The 22,604-nt window shown below is 38.6% G+C and overlaps 1 protein-coding gene across 4 annotated transcripts in view; it reads left to right on the top strand.

The window, feature by feature from the left end:
- CCDC141 (coiled-coil domain containing 141) overlaps positions 1–22,604 on the top strand; it is a 226,536-nt gene that overhangs the window by 178,855 nt on the left and 25,077 nt on the right. For all 4 annotated transcript variants that reach the window (XM_005202265.5, XM_024975528.2, XM_059875061.1 and 1 more), the window contains 6 exons: positions 969–1,148; positions 3,143–3,292; positions 14,911–15,051; positions 15,781–15,969; positions 17,316–17,499; positions 21,878–21,990. In XM_005202265.5, the coding sequence (XP_005202322.1) occupies positions 969–1,148; positions 3,143–3,292; positions 14,911–15,051; positions 15,781–15,969; positions 17,316–17,499; positions 21,878–21,990 (957 nt within the window). The remainder of the gene's footprint in view (positions 1–968; positions 1,149–3,142; positions 3,293–14,910; positions 15,052–15,780; positions 15,970–17,315; positions 17,500–21,877; positions 21,991–22,604) is intronic.

Here is a 22,604-nt window from a genome sequence, read left to right on the forward strand (position 1 = left end):
CTTGTCCCTCCATCTAACAACCTTACCTTCCTTGGAGTGATTTCTCTTCTCTTCTAAATTCCTCGAACTCTCACTGTTTATTCCACACATCTGTCTTTTTTATATCTTGATTCTTAATTACTTTTGTTGCCCTAACAAAAGTTAGGGTAAAAGTAACTTAAGGTAGGGTATATGTAAGCAACAAAAGGTAGGGTATAAGCAACTAAAGGGAAGAAAAAAATTTTTATAATTGAAGTGTCAGTAGAACTTCATAGATATTGGCCTCTCAACAGAAAATACCACTGAACACGTACATACAACAGAAAATAGAGATGTATTGAAATGCTTTGAAAATAGCCTCTGAATTTAGTCAAATCACAGGCCTACATCTTGCTAAAGTTTTAGGCTATGAACAAACAGTGATTTCTTCTTTAATAGAACTAACAATGTTAGTCCCTTCATTTTACTCTATTGACTTGCACCATTATAACATTTATTTATCTATAACACTAATTTTAGATGGGCTTGTCAGCAGCAGACTAGCTAGTTAAATATGTTATAGGAAATAAGCATTTTTTAAAAATCTATCTTTGAGAAAGACAAAGATACGTATGACATCACGTGTGGAATCTAAAATGTACAATAAAGTAGTGAATTTAACAAAAAAGAAGCAGTCTCACATATATAGAGAACTAGTGGTTACCAGTGGGGAGAGGGAGGCGGGGAGGGGCAATATAGAGGTAGGGTATTAAGAGGTACAAACATTTAGGTATAAAATAAGCTACAAGGATATATTGCACAATTTAAGGAATATAGCCAATATTTTATAATAACTATAAATGGAGTATAACCTTTAAAAATTGTGAATCGCTGTATCATACAACTGTCATTTACATAATACCATACATCAACTATACCTCTATTAAAAAAAGAAACTGTTTTCATAAAAATATGAAACCCAGGTTAATTGTTAATGGCCTGAATTCCAGCTGGGAAGACTCTTAAAATCAAGAGAACTGGAGTTTCCAGAACAGGCAGAGGAAACGAACGATGCTCACGATGCCCAGGTCCTCCTGAGACGCTCTCGGGCAAAGCAGGCGCATGTAGACCATCTGCATGACCTGGCTCTCTCCTTGGGGGTGGATGTCATCTCATCAGTGCAGCAGCCTGTAAGCAACTTAGACACTGTTATTTTCACATAATATGGCTGGGAGTTGGGCTGTAATATGAAAGAAACCGGGCAGACCACCTGGTATACGTTCAATTAAAAACTACAGTAAGCCATTGGGATACTTATTTGTGGTAAGTTTCTACCACGTCTAAAAAATGTTTTAAGGAGAAAAAAAAATCTGATTTTAAAAGTCTTGTTTAATACATCTATTCTCATGCTCATGTAAAAGTTATAGAATTGCTATCTATAATGGCAGTTGGTTTTTCACATTTGAAATAAAGAGGAACTAAACTTTTAATTTTATTTATTTTAAATTGATACCCCAAATTGTAAACCTTTTAAGTATATATGGAGTGACTTGGCTATGTGAATCTACTAAAGTCTATGAGATTTAAGTACAGAACAAGTTTTTCTGAAACAAATTTAGCAATAATTGAAATTTAGTCTAAGAGTGAGATATACACTTGATTTCAAAGACTTAATATGAAAAAGAAAACCTTACTAGTGTTTTTTATATTTGGTTAAACAAACTATATTGTGAAAATTAACTTCACCAGTTTCTTTTTAATATGACTACTAGAAAATTTAAAATTATTCATGTGGCTTATGTTGTATTTCTGTTGGACAATGCTGCTTTAGCATGTCAGATCTGAAAGGTAGCCTTGAGATAGTCAGACCCAGGATCTTCATCTTCAGATGAAGAGTCTGATCCCAGAGAAGCTACTTTATCCACAAAAGCCCAGAGTAGAGGAGCCCAAGCACCTTGGCTCCACCCAGGCCTCTGGGCACCAGTCATTGGATCTGCTTTTTCCACTGGGCTGACCTTACCAAAGGAGCTTAAAAGAGATGGAAATAATTCCAGATTAAATTTTCCTAAATAACACATTGGGTTCTGATATAAAAATAAAACAAAAACTCCTTCTTCAAATTCTTAATTTGAGGATTTGAGGGAAGAAAAGATTGTGTTAATTCTATCCAATACATATAACATTAATAAAAATCATAATGGATAATTTTATTTTAAAGTTCATTTATGATATCTACTAAACTACGTTATTGTTGTTCGGTCACTTAGTCATGTCCGATTCTTTGTGACCCCATGGACTACAAACACTCCAGGCTTCCCTGTCCTTCACGATCTCCTGGACTTTGCTCAAACTCATGGGCATTGAGTCGGTGATGCCATCCAGTCATCCTGTCCTCTGTCATCCCCTTCTCCTCCTGCCTTCAGTCTTTCCCAGAATCAGGGTTTTTTCCAATGAGTCGACTCTTCGCATGAGGTGGCAAAAGTGTTGGAGCTTCAGCATCAGTCCTTCCAATGAATATTCAGGGTTGATTTCCTTTAGGATTGACTGGTTTGATCTCCCAAATTATATGGAATGCAGTAAATCTAAAGGATTTTTTTAATCTGAAAGAAATACAAAATTTCTGTTGCTGTTAATAGACTATTTTTCCCAAGAAGGAGCTTTCTTTTAAAGAGTTTTGTTTCATTAGTAGATTTATTTTTAAAAGAAAAGAGCAAGGAAGATGTCTCACTTTGCACAAATAGTATAAATTGTTCTCCAATTCACGTCTGGCTTTAACTTCAGGAGCCCCTGCACGGAGTAGAGATGGGAGCACTTGCATAATGAACCTGAGGCTAACCTCAAGTTGACAAGAAAATTACAGTGTAGAAGCCAAATGTTTCTAATGCATATTTTATGCCTTTTGAAGTAAAAATTATACCTTACATTGAATGGTGTCTCTGAGGCATTGGGTATGATGAGCAACTCTTCAAAACTCAAGTTTCGAAACTAAAAATGTAAGTTTGTCTTTCACGACATTGGATATTGGTGTCTGGCTTCCTTCTGAAATCAAAGAAGTTTAAGGTAAATCAGGAGCTTATTTTCTTTATTGTCATTTATGAGTTTCACAATGCAGGTAAATAGCATGTTGTTCTCATTGCCGTTTTGCCCATTCCCTTCATCACTTTCACTTCTCTTTCATTTTCAGAACTGCTCTAACGTTTCTGCAAAGAACCTGCAGCAACAGCTGGACATGCTTGAAGGGGACTGTCTGACCTGGCGAGCCCAGACCGAGGACCATGAGCGGGCCCTGACCCGCAGCCTGGAGTTCTGCATTACAAGGGATGAGATAGGCGAGGTGGGAACACACACACACACACGCACACACACGCGTGTGCACACACATGCACACACACACACACAATAAATCAGGAGACTTTCTTTTTACCCTTGACCTTTTAATCTACCAAGCAGTGGCCTCAGGGCTCAGAAAGGTTGAGTACAGAGTACACTTTAAACTCGCCAAACTGTTGATGTCAGTGTGTTGTCAGTGTATAGACCCTGGAATGTAGTATTACGGTTTTTTGCTTGCTCCTCCCCACCCACCCCAAACCCTTATCGCAGTAGTTTTGCTTGAGTGGATATAGCTCATCAGGGCAGAAGAGTGACACCTTCCCGATGCAGCCAGCTCCGGCCTGCTGAGAGGCTATTTAAGTTCCACTGACTCATGATGAAGGGTCAGGGGAGCAAGCTTGTTGCCTCAGAGGTTACAAAGAATTATCACTAAAGTCAAGTGGCTGCTTTCATATTTAGTCAAACCGAGTGGTTTCTCTGGTAAAGCAACTCCTAGAGAAAAAGAAATAACAGGTGAAAGGTATCTTCATTTTTTTATTGTTTGCCACTTTATTTTTTTAATTGAAGGATATTTGCTTTACAGAATTTTGTGGTTTTCTGTCATACATCAATAAGAATCAGCCATTGGTACACCCATGTCCCCTCCCTCCTGAACCTCCCTCCCATCCCCCTCCCCACCCCACCTTTCTAGATGCTCACAAAGCCTCTGTTTGAGTTCCCTGAGTCATACAGCAAATTCCCATCGGCTGTTTTACATATGGTATTATAAGTTTCCATGTTCCTCTCTCCATGCTGCTGCTGCTGCTGCTGCTAAGTCGCTTCAGTCGTGTCCAACTCTGTGCGACCCCATAGACGGCAGCCCACCAGGCTCCCCTGTCCCTGGGATTCTCCAGGCAAGAACACTGGAGTGGGTTGCCATTTCCTTCTCCAATGCATGAAAGTGAAAAGTGAAAGTGAAGTCGCTCTGTCATGTCCAACCTTCAGCGACCCCATGGACTTCAGCCCACCAGGCTCCTCCGTCCATGGGATTTTCCAGACAAGAGTACTGGAGTGGGATGCCATCGCCTTTTCCGTCCTTTCTCCATACATCTCCTCAATTCCACCTCCTCTCTCTCAGTTCTACCCACCTGCCTCCCTAAGACACACACTGAACTACAGCACCACCTCCCCTAGTGAAACTTTCCATACAAAGGTTTACTTGTTTTAGGAGAAAAATAAAGGATAGCATGGGCCCCGGTTCCTTACTGGAACTGACAGCAGGACAGAAGGTACCATAATTCTAAACTTAGCTCTTTTGAAAGCAAGACATAAATCCATTAATCTCAAGCCCAAGTGAGTGGAGGGGAAAAGAAGTAGTAAAACTTCTTGATTGTTCTGCTTATGCCCAAGTTACACAATTTCAGCCCAGTGAGTATCAACTGTTGTCAACATCAGAGCATAGACTGAAGTATGAGTAAACCTGGGTGGTCGTCAAGCCCTTTTTGGCCAAAGGCAAGTGCAAGAAAGGAGCAGGACTGGAAGGAAAGCAAGAGGGGGAGAGAGCAGGAGAGGGCGCTTGGATCCCATTCAGCAGGAGGAAAACTAGCATCACCGGATTTTCAGTGGAGCAATGTGCCACGGGACTGTGGAGTTTCTGCTCCCAGTATGTGTTCCAGGAGCCACTGTGGGCCAGAGACTCTTTATTCACTCAGTTAAACACCTGGTGTAGCCTGTCCTCTGAGTAGAATGGCCTCTTCCAGGTCACGTCCTGCAGTTAGCAACACTTCAGCCAGATCTTGTTAAGAAAAACAACCTTGATTCTCCCCAAGGCTGTAAAATTTAGATTCATAGTCATGGAAATGATTTTTTTACTACCTTCTCCTGAAATTGTTTTCTTTCTTCGCTTACATCTTCCTCCTCTTCCTTAAAAAAAAAAAAAAATATTTGTAAACTTTTCTTGCTGAAAATCTGTCTCTACTGTGATGTTCAGCCCTATTTTATTGAAAGCAGAAGAAAGCAAGCTAAAGGTTATTCCTGGCTGCCTGCGGCTCAGCGTCCCTCTTCCTGAAGCGCCGTGGCCTTTTTGGACATGGGTCTCCCCACAGTGGTTCAGGCCCTTCCGATAGTGGTTCTATTTACAGGCTGCCTCGTCATGACCCTGTGCTGGAAGCCAGCGGGCTGGGAAGACAGATGGCCCTTCCAGTCATAGCAAGGACGCCTGGGATTGTCTGTACCAGAACAAGAACGAGAAACCAGATACGTGTGGGTTTGATTTAGGAATCAGATATCCCTACAACATGTTCTTAAATATTAACAGAGTGATTCTTCTCATTTGCTTCTACTTCACATCCAACTCATGCTTGATACTAGTTACAGTTTCATGTTTAAAGGACCTTAAAAAGTTTTGGCCTGTCTCCTTTCTTTTCTTTTTTTCTCTATTGGATACAAAAGCACTTATTTTAACAAACTTTATATTTAAAATAGAATTTTAATCTGTCTACTCACAAAACCTAATTCAAAACATAATGTATTTATCTCTCTGGCTGATTTGATGTTATTCCTTTACAAACAATATTCAATTTATAATTATTTTATGAAACTGTACTAAATGAAGTTTTTATTTTATCAGAGATCATTTCCCTTTCAGTTCAGTTCAGTTCAGTTGCTCAGTCATGTCCGACTCATTGCGACCCCATGAATTGCAGCAAGCCAGGCCTCCCTGTCCATCACCAACTCCCGGAGTTCACCCAAAGTCATGTCCATCGAGTCGGTGATGCCATCCAAAATTATTTTTTATTGAAGCATAGTTGATTTACAATGTTGTATTAGTTTCTGCTGTACTAACTGAATCAGGTATACATACACACACACACATATATATATATATATATCCACTCTTTTTTAGATTATGTTCCACTATAGGTCATTAAAGAGTGTTAAGGAGAGTTCCCAGTGCTATACAGTAGGTTCTTATTCAGGAATTAATATATTAAAATATTTATATAAAAGTTTGTTATAAGTCATATACAACTTTGAGATGAGAATATTTTAGCCCAACCTCTGTGATTATTTCTTTATTGATTAATTTATTTTAACTGGAGGCTATTACTTTCCAATTTTGTGGTGGATTTTGCCTCACATTAACATGAATCAGCCACGGGTGTACATGTGTCCCCCCAGTTCTGAACACCACTTCCCCCTCCCTCCCATCCTATCCCTCTGAGTTGTCCCAGTGCACCAGCTTTGAGTGCCCTGTATCATGCGTCGAACTTGGACTGGTCATCTATTCACATATGGTAATATACATGTTTCAATGCTATTCTCTCACGTCATCCCACCCTCACATTCTCCCACAGAGTCCAAAAGTCTGTTCTTTATATCTGTGTCTCTTTTGCTGTCTTGTATATAGGGTCATCATTACCATCTTTCTAGATTCCATATATATGCGTTAATATACTGTATTGTGGAGAGGGCAATGGCACCCCACTCCAGTACTCTTGCCTGGCAAGTCCCATGGACGGAGGAGCCTGGTAGGCTGCAGTCCATGGGGTCACAAAGAGTCAGACACGACTGAGCGACTTCACTTTCACTTTTCACTTTCATGCATTGGAGAAGGAAATGGCAACCCACTCCAGTGTTCTTGCCTAGAGAATCCCAGGGATGGCGGAGCCTGGTGGGCTGCCGTCTATGGGGTCACACAGAGTCGGACACGACTGAAGCGACTTAGCAGCAGCAGCAGCAGCAGCAGCATACTGTATTGGTGTTATTCTTTCTGACTTACTTCACTCTGTATAGTAGACTCCAGTTTCATCTACCTCATTAGAACTGACTCAAATGCATTCTTTCTAATAGCTGAGTAATATTCTATTGTGTATATGTACCACAACATTTTTATCCATTCTTCTGTCAATGGACATCTAGGTTGCTTCCATGTCCTAGCTATTGTAAACAGTGCTGGGATTAACATTGGGGTACACGTGTCTCTTTCAATTCTGGTTTCCTCCATGCAAATGCCCAGCAGTGGGATTGTTGGGTCATATAGCAGTTCTATTTCCAGTTTTTAAAGAAATCTCCACACTGTTCTCTATAGTGGCTGTACTAGTTTGCATTCCTACCAACAATGTCAGAGGGTTCCCTTTTCTCCACACTCTCTCCAGCATTTATTGTTTGTAGACTTTTTGATAGCAGCCATTCTGACTGGTGTGAGATGGTATCTCATTATGGTTTTGATTTGCATTATCTCTTCCCTGGTGGCTCAGACGGTAAAGCCTCTGCCTGCAAGGCGGGAGACCCGGGTTCAGTCCCTGGGTGGGAAGATCCCCTGGAGAAGGAAATGGCAACCCACTCCAGTACTGTTGCCTGGAAAGTTCCATGGACAGAGGAGCCTTGTAAGCTACAGTCCATGGGGTCTCAAAGAGTCAGACACGACTGAGCGACTTCACTTCTCTGATAATGAGTGATGTTGATCATCTTTTCATGTGATTTATTAGCCATCTGTACATCTTTTTTGGAGAAATTAGTTCTTTGGCCCGTTTTTTTGATTGGGTCATTTATTTTTCTGGTATTGAGCTGCATGAGCTGCTTGGATATTTTTGAGATTAATTATTTGTCAATTGCTTCGTTTCCTATTATTTTCTTCCATTCTGACATCTGTCTTTTCACCTTGCTTTTAGTTTCTTTCGCTGTGCAAAAGCTTTTAAGTTTAATTAGGTCCCGTTTATTTTTGCTTTTATTTCCATTTACTCTGGGAGGTGGGTCATAGAGGATCTTGCTGTGATTTATGTCAGAGAGTGTTCTGCCTATGTTTTCCTCTAGGAGTTTAATAGTTTCTGGTCTTAAATTTAGATCTTTAATCCATTTTGAGTTTATTTTTGTGTATGGTGTTAGAAAGTGTTCTAGTTTCATTCTTTTACAGATGGTTGACTAATTTTCCCAGCTGCTGCCAAGTTGCTTCAGTTGTGTCCAACTCTGTGTGACCCCAGAGATGGCAGCCCACCAGGCTCCCCCGTCCCTGGGGTTCTCCAGGCAAGAGTACTGGAGTGGGGTGCCATTTCCTTCTCCAATGCATGAAAGTGAAAAGTGAAAGTGAAGTCGCTCAGTCATGTCTGACTCCTAGCTACGCCATGGACTGCAGCCTACAGGCTCCTCTGTCCATGGGATTTTCCAGGCAAGAGTACTGGAGTGGGTTGCCATTTCCTTCTCCAGGGGATCTTCCCAACTGAGGGATCGAACCCAGGGTCGAACCTAGGTCTCCTGCACTGCAGGCAGATGCTTTACCATAAATCAATATATTACAATAATTTTTTTACATAAAAAAATATAGTCAGGTACCCCTTCAGAGAAGTAGACCGAGCATTAGATTTTTTTAGTTGATTTTGAAACTCAGTATTTTGCTTCCAATGCATTTAAAGTGCTTCTTGAAGTTTCACTGACTTTGAACTGTCTACTAAAAAACACAACCTTCATACTGCCAGATTTTGTGAAGGTTTTTTCCACTCATATATTTGTATGCATGAATGTTAAATCTCACTATACATTTTCTTGCCTGGCAGTATAAATAAGTTGTTAATACACAAAGCATTATAGATGTACTTCACCTTATTACATAACAGAACATCATGAGTTCCTTATTCTTTACACTTTTCTAGAAATTTAATAACTTAATATTAAATGTGTTTTCTTCTTGCAACCTGACCAAAAAATTTCCTTTACGTTTACATTATGTTATTGGAAATTTGTCACTGGAATCTCATTATGGGTCACAAACAATTACCTTGCAGAGAAGAACAGTAATGACAGAATTGGGTTGGTATTCATTTTCTCAAAGTAAATTTTGCAAACAGAAGTTTTCATATAATTATGTTACCTCAGCCTGAAATTTTTACACTGTACCAACATCTTACCCATCAGGAAAGTAATGATATATACACACACACACACACACACACACACACACACACACACATATACATACATATACATATACATATGTATATATGCACACACACATATATTAATATATATGTATGTATGTTTGTATGTATTCCATATGTCATAGTTTCTTGTTCCAGTTATACAGATTCTTTTATTCTTCTGTCATTTAGTTCCAAGGAGATAAGGCAGATTAGCAATAAGTTAGAATACAGGAATGCTGCTGCCATAGATACATACACAATGAATAACACTCAGTTCAGTTCAGTCGCTCAGTCGTGTCCGACTCTTTATGACTCCATGGACCGCAGCATGCCAGGCTTTCCTGTCCATCACCAACTCATAGAGTTTACCCAAACTCATGTCCATTGAGTCAGTGATGCCATCCAACCATCTCATCCTCTGTCGTCCCCTTCTCCTTCCACCTTCAATCTTTCCCAGCATCAGGGTCTTTTCAAATGTAGTGATTTTGGAGCCCCCAAAAATAAAGTCAGCCACTGTTTCCCCATCTATTTGCCATGAAGTGATGGGACTGGATGCCACAATCTTAGTTTTCTGAATGTTGAGCTTTATGCCAACTTTTTCACTCTCCTCTTTCACTGTCATCAAGAGGCTCTTTAGTTCTTCTTTGCTTTCTGCCGTAAGGGTGGTGTCATCTGCATATCTGAGGTTATTGATATTTCTCCCGGCAATCTTGATTCCAGCTTGTGGTTCATCCAGCCCAGCGTTTCTCATGATGTACTCTGCATACACCTGACCTGCCTGACCTGCCTTTTGAGAAACCTGTATGCAGGTCAGGAAGCAACAGTTAGAACTGGACATGGAACAACAGACTGGTTCCAAATAGGAAAAGGAGTACGTCAAGGCTGTATATTATCACCCTGCTTATTTAACTTATATGCAGAGTACATCATGAGATGTAGCAGTCCATCCTAAAGGAAATCAGTCCTGGTTGTTCATTGGAAGGACTGACGTTCAACCTGAAACTCCAATATTTTGGCCACCTGATACAAAGAGCTGACTCATTTGAAAAAAAAAAAAAAAAACCCTGATGTTGGGAAAGATTGAAGGCAGGAGTAGAAGGGGACGACAGAGGATGAGATGGTTAGATGGCATCACCAACTTAATGGACGTGAGTTTGGGTAAACTCTGGGAGTTGGTGATGGACAGGGAGGCCTGGCGTGTTGCAGTTCATGGGGTCCCAAAGAGTCAGACACGACTGAGCAACTGAACTGAACTGAACTGAACTCTGCATATAAGTTAAATAAGCAGGATGACAATATACAGCCTTGATGTTCTCCTTTCCTTACATTGTTTTTGTTTAGTCGCTAAGTCATGTCGGACTCTGTGTGTCCCCATGCACTGTAGCCCACCAGGGTTGTCTGTCCATGGGATTTCCCAGGCAAGAATACTAGAGTGGGGTGCTGTTTCCTTCTCCAGGGGATCTTCCTGAACCAGGGATCAAACCCACGTCTCCTGCATTGGCAGGCGGGTTCTTTACCACTGAGCCACCAGGGAAACCCTCTGACATTGTGTGTTTTTTGCTTTTGACAAATGACTATGGGCAGCCACCAACTGGCAGGAAAGGAAGCAGAAAAAGAGGGCATAGATGAGGCAGCACTATGGAATAGTGCAGGTAATTACTATTTTTCAGATTGATGATCTTAATTCATCATTTTAAGGAAAAACTAAATTATCATCATTCAACTAATATTACTATATGACTACTGTCTGCCAAGCCACAAAACACAACAGTCCTTAGGAAACTAATAGTTTGGGCAACTTAAAGCCCAAGGGCCTTCACAATCACAACTGCTCATCACTAGGCCCCAATGTGAGTCCATTTAGTTGGCATTTATAAGAGGATAGAAAAGACTACAATTTGTTCTGAAATGTCCATTCCATTGGGTTAAAATCTGTTGGAAGTTTGGTGTTTCACAGCTGCAAAACTACTCTTCTTACTGTAGAAGATAAAAAGCTGAACTTTTCAAATCATGGTTATCATGTTCAGAAAATCAAATGTAAGTATATTGTGAGCACACAAAACTTGCAGCGTGGATGAATAGCTGTTACTGAGAAACGCTGCCACCTGCAAATGTAAAATGGAGCACTTGTCTCCTCTTTCCAAGCTGCCCCACTTTCTGCTTCTGCAAGACTGGTCGTAAGCGCAGGAAGACAGTCATGTGGTTGCTGAACAGGAGGAGGCCAAGAAAGTCTGGTCCTGAAATCTCTCCAGAACTAAAGTTAAAGTTACCATTAATAATTGTAGCTAGTCACTCGGGTTAAATTAGGAGTTTGGGGCCACTTCATTTCAAATGAAGCATCCCTGGGGTGTTATAACATTAGAGCCTTCTTTCTGTTACTGAAAATGAGCATCAGAAAACTTTTTTTTTTCTGGAGTAGGCAAAAATGGTGGGCAAAAAATAAAGCTCATGAAATGGACATTAAGAGAAATGAACTACTTGTTTTGTATTTTTGCTTCTGGCTAGTCATGTGCCATCGTTCTAATGAAAGGTTTTTGTTTTAAAGACATTGTCTTAGTTTTAAAATGTCCCATGTCCGGCACATAAAGTGGCCTTGCCAACAACAGACTCACAAATAATGCATCCTTGTGCCAAAGTAGCCTCAGCCAGCTTCGTCAAGACTAAAATAGCAAGCCAGCTTCTTTGTTCCCCATTTTGTTCCCTTTTGCTTCTTCCCTAAGAAGTTTTGTTTATGTCTAACCCTGAGAGAAGTTTTCTGCTCCCTGGGAAATTTGGTGAAGATGCTCATTATGTTAGTTTCAAAAGAACTGCAGTTTTAAGTCTTAATGATTTTTTTCCTAATTACAGCTATATTCTATAGCAACTATGGAGGAGCTGGACAAGTGGAAAGATAGGAAAATCACACTGTGCATTTGAAAAAGGATCTTTCTCCTGATTTTCTTAAGACTTTCATAAATTTTATCAATACAAATTATAACAACATTTAAAGATTTTGAATAGGGTAAACTTATCCTTGCCCCAAGGTTTGGGTGGTTTTCCTTCTTTCTGTGCTCTGGTTGAGCAGTTGTCTTGGCCATCTCCACCATTCCCCATTGTTGATCAGCTAACTAAAGTTTAAAACAGCTGCATGCATGAACAATGATACCATAGCGAAGCAACCATGGCATTCAGTTTTTTTTTAAAAAAAAAATGTATGAACAAGTTATATGGGTATTAGATGGGAAGTTAACTTTTCATATTAGAATGCGCAGGTAAGAAAATTAGACATGGCTAGATTTTTTTCTGAAAATCTGGTTGCTGAAGGTAATTCATGCTTGCTGCCTTCAACTTGTATCTGCAATAGTCCTGAATTTGAGCTGGGAAAGGTTCAGGATTTAAATGGATTTCCAGTGGGACCAAAAGAGAGAAGGGCCAGCAAGTTTGTCAAAGGAGATCATATGTCAGAAAGAAACTGATCCCATTTCACCATGAACATTCTTTGGCCTTATAAATCATCTTCAGTGAAAGTACATACATTCTAAGGCAAACAGAAATAAAATTGCACTTATCATTTATCAGCCTAAAACTTCTTAATCCAAGGTAAACTTTAAATGTCATCACTTAGAATTAAAAGGTTAAGGCTCAGCTTTTCTTCATTTATCACAGTTTTCAAATAGATGTTGATTTTTTTTCCCATTTAAACAAGTGGGCATAACTCAGTGGTTATCAGGTTGATGACAGAGTCCCTCTTCCTTTGTCCAGACTGAAGTCTATAATATATGTTATGGTACAGTCATGGGAAAAAAAGAATATACATTTTTTTTTCTGATGGATACATGTTAGTGACTGTACATATTTTTCCTTTCTTTTTATTTTATTTTATTTATTGTTATTACAAATAAAAATTATATTTTTAACTGTAGTGAATGACACATAACATAAAGTTTACCATCTTAACCCTTTTAGGAGTACATAAAAGTGATTTTAGGGCATTCACATTGTTGTTCTACTATCTCTTCATATCTTAACCTCATAAAATTGTCCTCATTTGTGCTTTCCCACTAATATCAAACACACACATTTTAACACATCCACTGTCAAAAAATTTAAATATGAATTGTTTATTTTGTAAACATATCAGCTGAATATTATCTTTTAAATATTTTTCTGAGTTCTAATGGAGGAATAGTTTTCAAATTTTGAAGTTATAATTCTTTCCACTCCTTTATAATATTATTGATTTATCAATTGGAATATTTTATGTGGTCTCTGTGCTTGTAATTTAAAGCTAATGCTCAACACTTTTATTTATCATATAAATAACACTGATGAAGTATAGGTATAGCAAATGCAAAAATTGAATCAGTATAATAATTTCCATGTATGCAATTAGGGCTTTATTGATTGTTCTTTTCAGAAAGTGGAGAAGGCAATAGCAACCCACTCCAGTGTTCTTGCCTGGAAAATCCCATGGACAGAGGAGCCTGGTGGGCTGCCGTCTATGGGGTTGCACAGTCAGACACAACTGAAGCGACTTAGCTGCAGCAGCAGTTTTCAGAAAGTGTTAAGTATCAAAATTTTGTCTTTATAATATGCAGAATTTGAAATAAGAATTGAGAAGATGAGCATTTTCTCGGGCAGATAGTTTTTCTGCATTTTAAACCTAAAATCCAGCATGTGCACAACCTTTATTCCCTCCCAAATAATTTACTTGCTGTCACTGAAAAGAATTTTAATGTTTTCCTGAGTTCTTGCCATAGCTCAAATTTATCAACCATGACATTGTTCATTCTTGGCTGTTAAATGCTCCCATATAATCTGAGATGCTTTATATTTTCTCTGTGCTTCTCTTTGCTGACATTATGGAGTGAGTTTCCTGTCAATGTGTTTATCCTTCTTGAATCTGGAGAAGGGCCCAGAAAGCAGTGTAGTTAATTGAACTAGACTGCTTAGAATTTTGCTTCACCAATAGAGCTGAACTGTTTGTTTTTAAGAGAGTCATCATCTATGCCCTGTTTTCAGTGTACAGCCCCGTACTCTGTTCATGCACAAGTTAGCCTCGCCACCCTAGGCAACAACTGTCACTTTACATTCCATTTCTGAAGGCTCTCTGAAGTTAATGATTTATATCTAAGAAGTAAATCTCTTCTGGAAACTGTCTGTGAAAAATAGTTTTTAATTGGATTTGAACAAATACAGCCCTTTTCCTACTGACTCTCATACTGGGTCTCCTTTTCCACCTCATTAATGTCCTCATTGGGCTAAATATTAACACACCACTGACCTCTGCAACATGAACAGCTCCTGGGAGACTTAATAAGTTTTTTCATGATAACTGTAAGAGCACTGGATATGGAAGGATCTGAGACAAATATTAGCACAGAGAGACTAGAATGAGTTGTAAAATAGTGTCAAATAAATACAAATAAGAAAATTAGAGTTGTTAAAAATCTATCACATATTAAAATCATTCTTGTTTGAAGGCCAAAGGATGTTCTATAACTGTAATCCTAATTATAAATTACAAGACAAAAATTACTGAGAACAATTTATAATTACCTACACTTGGGGAATATGTTTAAATTCACATTATATATTCACTTAGCAGACTTGCTTTCTATTTAAAATCACTCTGAATACATTTCAAAGGTTGTAAAGATTTTGAAGTATAGACATCTTGATTCACTGCAAATGAATATCAATGTTCTCATTTTAAGGAAATCACCGGTTTCTTTTTATTGAACTGTAGCTCAAAGAATCATTCAAAGAAATAAAAAAGAAATTCAACAATTTGAAGTTTAATTACACTAAGAAAAATGAAAAAGCTCGAAATCTAAAAGCTCTCAAATATCAAATTCAACAAGTGGATATATATGCTGAAAAACTACAGGTAATGAGAAGATACTTGTGTGTGTGTGTGTGTGTGCTACAATTATTGCAAAATTATTTTGCATTTCAATTCTAAATGCCTAACCCTTAGGCTTTTTTTATACCATTAGAACTGAAAAGATAGTTTTAGTTTTTATAACAATTGGGTGCTTCACATAAAATACATAATTTATTGATTTATCTCTTGAAGCAGCTCTAGAATGATCTCTGCCAAACCTATCCAGCCTCATTGCTCCCATTCTCCCTGCTACACACACACACACACACACACACACACACACACACACCCCTCCTATACATCCCTTTTTCTTTCCTTGCACCCACCTATATCAGAAGCTTCTTCCACTGTTGCTGCAGGCCCTAATACCTTTCCTGATTATTGCTTATGCTGGCTAATTTGATTGCTTTCTCAGGAGACAGTGAGCTGAGTACAATAAAATATTTGATTTTATGGTCTTTTTCTTTTTTAAAAAAATCATAGCATTCTCAAACTATGGAATAGATCCTGGTATAGAGTAAATTTTCTCTATATTTGCTGAATGCTGAGTCAATAAACTATCTGAAAGGAAACCTATTCTTTCCAAAATGGGTTTTAATAATTATGATTTTAACATATTAAATGAAGGAAGCTGTAAAAGTTTTTCAAAGTTTCTCCCTCAATATTTAATTACTAACTAGCTGAGTAAATAAAAACTGACTGTCATTAAATTTTTTTTTTTTTTTTGCCCAGGCTTTGAAAAGGAAAATGGAAAAAGTTGAGAATAAAACTTCTTTCTTAAATTATCCAAATAATAAAGTGAATATCCTTTTGGAAGCCATGAGGGATTTGCAGAAGCATGTGGATGAATTTGACAAAGTTGTAACAGATTACAGGAAGAATTTGGACCTGACCGAGCATCTCCAGGAGTTGATAGAAGAGGTATTCTCTTCTTGTTGTCATGTTATCTGTATTGTAATTTTTAAAAAAATTTCTCTGTTGCTTAGAACAACACTGCATTAGCTATTACTGTCATTAAATTTGTGCATCATGCTCCTTTTCATGATTATATCCTTAGGATAATTTCCTCATGCAGAATTGCTGTACCAAAGGGATACATGTTACATGGTTTTGATTGTATTGTCCACTTGCTCTTTGGAAAGATTTTACTAATTTAACTCTTCTTACCAGCAACATACGAGAAATTCTCATTTCTCCACAACCTCGTCAACTCAAGATGTTTAATCATCATGGAGTTAATTATATTAACTGTTGGATATCTGCTAAAATAATCAATAATGACTTATTTCACAGAATTTGAGAATGTTTAGAGAGAACGTTGCTAATTGGATTTTTCATGTATAAAAATTCTTATTGGTATGATTTCATTTTTATCAAGAGGATAAATGGCAAAGTATACATAAATTATATGAAATTTGGCAAGTTAAAGTCATTATTTGCACACTTCATAGTGAAGAAACTCTACACTTGAAGTTCTTGAGCATTTTTGTAGCCCATAATTCTGAGTTACAAAACATCTCTCTTTCCCACTAGTGCAATAGATCTTTTAGATTTAATACCACATTAGGGGGATTGAAATAATCATTCTTCCATATCTGATGTATAGGTTTGCTGTACTTCTATGGCACTTATTTAAAGCCAACTCCTACCAGTCATGTGTTTCTATTTCTCACTCAGCATAAGTGCTTCTGGCCTTGGTCAGACACATTTCTTTCATCATAGTTATTTATTTTTAGTGAGAAACTATCTCAATTCTCCACTATGCTTTGAAAATATGACTATTTTCTATCAAGAAAAGGTCAAATGCTATTCTTCAAATGATATTTCCTCCATCTACAGACTAAATCTTATTCCTAAAAGAATTTATTTGTTGGGGTGTTATTTGGGCAATACTTTATCCATATATTGTTAATGATTTCAATTAAATAGGCTGAATTTTGTGTGTTTGAGCTTTTTCTTACTTTAGCTGATATTTGGATTCTTTTTAGTGCCATATGGTTTTTTTTAGAATGCCTGTTCTTGTAAGTCTGCAACTTTTCTCTTAGGAATTATATTTCAGGGAAATCTAAGAAAACAGAAAAATCAAATTGATTTCCATACTTTCTTATCTGACTCTAATTTCCAAGTGCAAAAGTATATGATCATGCTGTGATGTTTCATTTCTTAGGACTTAAAAACAGTTCACATTAATTACCTCAGTGGGCAAAATGAAGAAATTTGGGAGGATAGTGTGTCTTTAATCTGTGATTTCTCCCATTTTAATTTAGTGTCACTTTTGGTATGAAGATGCAAGTGCCACAGTCGTAAGAGTTGGAAAGTATTCCACAGAGTGCAAGACCAAGGAAGCAGTGGAGATCCTCCACCAGCAGTTCAAAAAGTTTATCACACCCTCAGTGCCTCAGCAAGAAGAAAGGATCCAGGAGATCAGTGACCTCGCTCAGCGCTTATATGGTGAAGTCTCTGTTAAGATACCCATTGATTCACCACTGGACGAATTTCTAGTGAACCTAGCAGACAGCAGAGCATGGCAAGCCCTCAGGGTCCTTACTATGCCAGCCTATTCTGGGAAAAGGTTCAAGTTAAGAGCAAAAGTGAATAATAGGGAATAGAGGCAGGAACTCCTGGCTGCAGGAGATGAAAGCATGTGGATTTTTAATGACCATTTGTAAGCCCTCCTTCTCTCTTCCCTTTCTCCCCCATTAAAACCAGAATAGTACTCAGCTTATGTAGACAAAAATGAAATCTAATTTCGATTGCAGTGAGTCCTCAAAACTATACACAACTCCCATAGTCCTTGAAGTAGGTAGAAAGCTAAGACTGAGGTCTACAGTCCTCATGTTTCTATGAGGATTAAGGTTTGTGGATATAAGAAAGGGCTGGAAGGTCTTCCCTTGTCTTCCTCTCATTTGTGGAATAAATAGTGTGTGTCTGCTCAGTCTGACTCTTTGCAACCCTATGAACTGTAGCCCACCAGGCTCCTCTGCCCATGGGATTCTCCAGGCGAAAATACTGGAGTGGGTTGCCATTTCCTCCTCCAGGGGATCTTCCCAATGCAGGGATCAAACCCATGTCTCTGGTGTCTCCTGCACTGCAGGCAGATTCTTTACCATTGAGCCACCTGGGAAGCCCTGTGGAATAAATGGGAGAATTCAAATCATCATCTCACAGATTGTGCTTTCCTCTTCTCCATGACTGTTGGTCTGAAAAGCCTTTCCATGTGAAGAAGGTCCCCATTTAAAATGCCTGTTCAAGGGTGACAGTCCTTGAGGGTGCAAGAAGAATAATTTCATGAATTCCTTGACACTGTTAACTACAAGGTAATTAACAAGAGTAATGCCTAGTGACTGGGCAAACCTAGCCCCAAAAGATGGAGCAACAATGCTTCATTTGGCTGCCCACAGCTGCTGCCAGAGGGATAGTCTCTCTTGTTACATGAAGCACTCACTCTCCATGGATAGCCATAAAAATTTGGCTATTGCATCTATTGAATTAGCTAATACTAAATTAATGAGAATGAATTAGTAATGATTTTTCAAAGGAAATGATAAATACATAAAAATAATAAAATATGAATTGAAAAATTAAAGAAAACTAATGTTATGTTTCATTCCTACTGTGTAAGTGTACTAAAAAATTTTGGAGGCACTCCACTCCCATGAAGCGGCTTATGTTTTCTTCAGTTATTGTATTTTTTACACTGTAGCATAATTACCTTTTCATTTGTCTGTCTTCTCAACTGAGCATAAGCTCCTTGAAGGTAAGAGAAATATATTTTATTACTAGGTTTAAGTGCCTGTTGAAGTTCAGCACAAAGATCCCATAAAAGTTGCAATTATCCTCCTATCTTGCAAAATCCCACTTTCTGCCTTGTTTGTATTCCTGGCCTTATCACCAACTGACATATTGTATGGTTATATGTGGTCATCTGGCTCTCCTTATTGGAGTATAAGCTCCTTGAGAAAAGGGGTTTTGCCTGTTAATTCACTGCTTCATGGTACATACTAAGTGCTTAACAATTATTCGATGACTAAATGAATCACTGAATGAATCAATAAACAGCATGAGTTTTCATCTGTTCAGTTTGGAAGCTATGCATTTTTTAGAATTTGCATCAGGTAAGACACTTAAGGAATAGTATGTCATCTTGCATCATTATTGAACCTAGAATTTTAATACAAATAAATTTATCTCAAAATAATTTTTAAGCACCTATTACATACTTTGCTCAGTCGCTAAGCCGTGTCTGACTCTTTGCAACCCTGTGGACTGCAGCACACCAAGCTTCCCTGTTGTTCACTATCTCCTGGAATTTCCTCAAACTCATGTCTATTGAGTCAGTGATGCCATCCAACCGTCTCATCCTCTGTCACCCACTTCTCCTCCTGCCCTCAATCAGGGTCTTTTTCAGTGAGTTAGTTCTTCACATCAGGTGGCCAAAGTATTGGAGCTTCAGCTTTAGCAACAGTCCTGCCAATGAATATTCAGGGTTGATTTCCTTTAGGACTGACTGATTTTATCTCCTTTCTGTCCAAATGGACTCTCAAGAGTCTTCTCCAGCACCACAGTTCAAAAGCTTCAGTTCTTTGATGCTCAGCCTTCTTTATGGTCCAACTCTCACATCCGTACCTGACTACTGAAAAAACCATAGCTTTCACTATACAGACCTTGTCAGCAAAGTGATGTCTCTGCTTTTTGATATTCTGTCTAGGTTTGTCACAGCTTTTCTTCCAAGGAGCAAGCGTCTTTTAATTTCAAGGCTGCAGTCACTGTCTGCAGTGATTTTGGAGCCCAAGAAAATAAAGTTTGCCACTGTTTCCACTTTTCCCCATCAATTTACCATGAAGTGATGAGACTGGATGCCATGATCTTAGTTTTTTGAATGTTGAGTTTTAAGCCAGCTTTTTCACTCTCCTCTTTCACCTTTATCAAGAGGTTCTTTAGTTCCTCTTCACTTTCTGCCATTAGGTGATACTATGGAGCTGTGATTGATATAAAGACCTATACAACCCATTTCCGTCATTCAGGAATCCACAGTCTGTGCCTAGAAGTCACAATATGGTAAATGCAGTGACAAAGGTCTAAAATGTGTGTTTGCTAGAACTGCCATAACAAAATACCGTATACTGGGTAGCTTAAATCACAAAAACTAATTTCTTCAAAGTTCCAGAGGCTGGAAATCTAAGATCAGGGGACTCAATGAGTTGGTTTTTACCAAGGCTTCTCTTTTCTTGCTCCCTCTTCACATAGGCATCTGTGCACAAGCGCCCCAGGTTCTCTAATCTTCTCTTAAGAACACCAATCATAATGAATTGGCACCCCACCCTCGTGATGCCAATTTTTAACTTTATCTCCCTTTAAAGACCTCATCTCCAAATAATGTTACATTCTGAGATATTGGAGGTTGAGTTTTCAATATATGAATTTTAGGTGGGACACCCCACTCCGGTACTCTTGCCTGGAGAATCCCATGGATGGAGGAGCCTGGTGGGCTGCAGTCCGTGGGGTCACTGAGAGTTGGACATGACTGAGCGACTTCACTTTTACTTTTCACTTTCATGCATTGGAGAAGGAAATGACAACCCACTCCAGTGTTCTTGCCTGGAGAATCCCAGGGACGGGGGAGCCTGGTGGGCTGCCGTCTATGGGTTCACGCAGAGTCGGACACGACTGAAGTGACTTAGCAGCAGCAGCAGCAACAGCAGGTGGGACACAATTCAGTCTATAACAATGTACAATACCATTTTAGTCTGAGCTGTGGAATCCAGTAGTCCAGTTAAATCTCTGCTCTTTCAATTATTGTCTGGGTTACCTGAAGAGCTCTTTTGAGCCTGGGATTCCTCATTTGGACAATGCAGTAGAACCTTCTAGAGGAAGGTTTGGTTAGCTAATGCATATAAAGTGCCTATGCTATGCTATGCTAAGTCACTTCAGTCGTGTCCGACTCTGTGCGACCCCATAGACGGCAGCCCACCAGGCTCCCCCGTCCCTGGGATTCTCCAGGCAAGAACACTGGAGTGGGTTGCCATTTCCTTCTCCAATGCATGAAAGTGAAAAGTGAAAGTGAAGTCACTCAGTCGTGTCCGACTCTTAGCGACCCCATGGATTGCAGCCTAACAGGCTCCTCCATCCATGGGATTTTCCAAGCAAGAGTACTGGAGTGGGGTGCCATTGCCTTCTCCGTATAAAGTGCCTAGCCACAGGCAAATAAGATGCACTCACTACACAATAGATACTTGTATTATTACTCCAGTAGGGAGAGGAAAATCCAGTTGGGAAAGATGAAGAATATTTCCACAAAGATCTTGACATTGGAGGTAGACCTTGCAGAGTGAGTAGGATTTATCCCCACAGAGACAGGGGTACGGGTACTCTTTCCCCATACAGGAAAGAATAGTCAGTGGCTGTGGGGATTTTGAGAGAAAAGTTGCTAGTTCAGTTTGGTCAGATATTAAGTATGTGAAGGAATTAGGGAGATATATTTTTGAGAGAGGCAGGTCGAAACCATATCACAGAGGGCCTTGACTGTATGCTTTCTAAGTAGTGAAGAACAGCTGAATGTTTTGAAAAGGAGAAAAGAGGTTAGAGTGGAGCTTTATGAATATTAATTGGGACATGGTACAGCAAATGTAACCATTTTTCTAGAATACTTGGGTTTTCCAATGATGCTTTTGTCTATTCAACAAGTATTTAGTAAGTGCTTACTATCTATAGGCCCAGTGTCAGACACTGGGATAAATTAATGGGATTAATTTATGGGATTTAGCCTGGGATTTTTTTTTCTGCTAAGGATTTGACCTTTAAAAATGGTTTTAACCCTTCTTCTCCCCAGGTTTTGAAGAAGGGCAGAAATATGCTGAGAAAATAGTGGCCAAACACAAAGAAGTTCTTGAATCTGTCACTGAATTATGTAGCTCTCTCACAGAGCTTGAAGAAAAGCTGAAGGTAATTTCTTCTTACCAGAATATGTATGTTTAAAAGATAGAAATTAAAATGTCTGGATCAAGTGTCTTCTGATGCAAAGATGTTCTAATGCAAATTCTCAAGGGACATGATGTGCACATTTGTTTCACAGCTTTCTAACATAATTACTTGGTTGTTTTTAATAGTTAATTCTGTTTCTTTCCCATCACTGTAGAGAAAAATTTTGCTGAGAATGAGGGTTAAGCACAAGTCAGGTGTCTCATTTACATTTTCATGGATCGTATCCTAATGGATAAATGTGTGCCATTAAAATCAAAGTCCGTATTGTTGTTAAGTTGCTCAGTCAGTATCCTTATGTTTTCATTCATAAATAATGAACATAAGTTATTTTATTCTCTTCCAAATTGTGGCCCCAGAGAAAATAAAACTAATCTTCAGGTATTATAGTCATTGAACATTTAGCTTCATGGAAATATTGAACTAACCATTAGCATCTTTCATGGAATAATAAAATTGATGGTAAAAATAGGAAATACGTTTATGATTTGTCTAGGTAAAATCCAGTTAAAATAGAGAAATGTATGTATATACATACATACATACCTATGTATGTATACACACATATGTATTTTTTT

The sequence above is a fragment of the Bos taurus genome, chromosome 2 (genome assembly GCF_002263795.3).
Source record: "Bos taurus isolate L1 Dominette 01449 registration number 42190680 breed Hereford chromosome 2, ARS-UCD2.0, whole genome shotgun sequence".
NCBI classification, from domain to species: Eukaryota; Metazoa; Chordata; class Mammalia; order Artiodactyla; family Bovidae; genus Bos; species Bos taurus.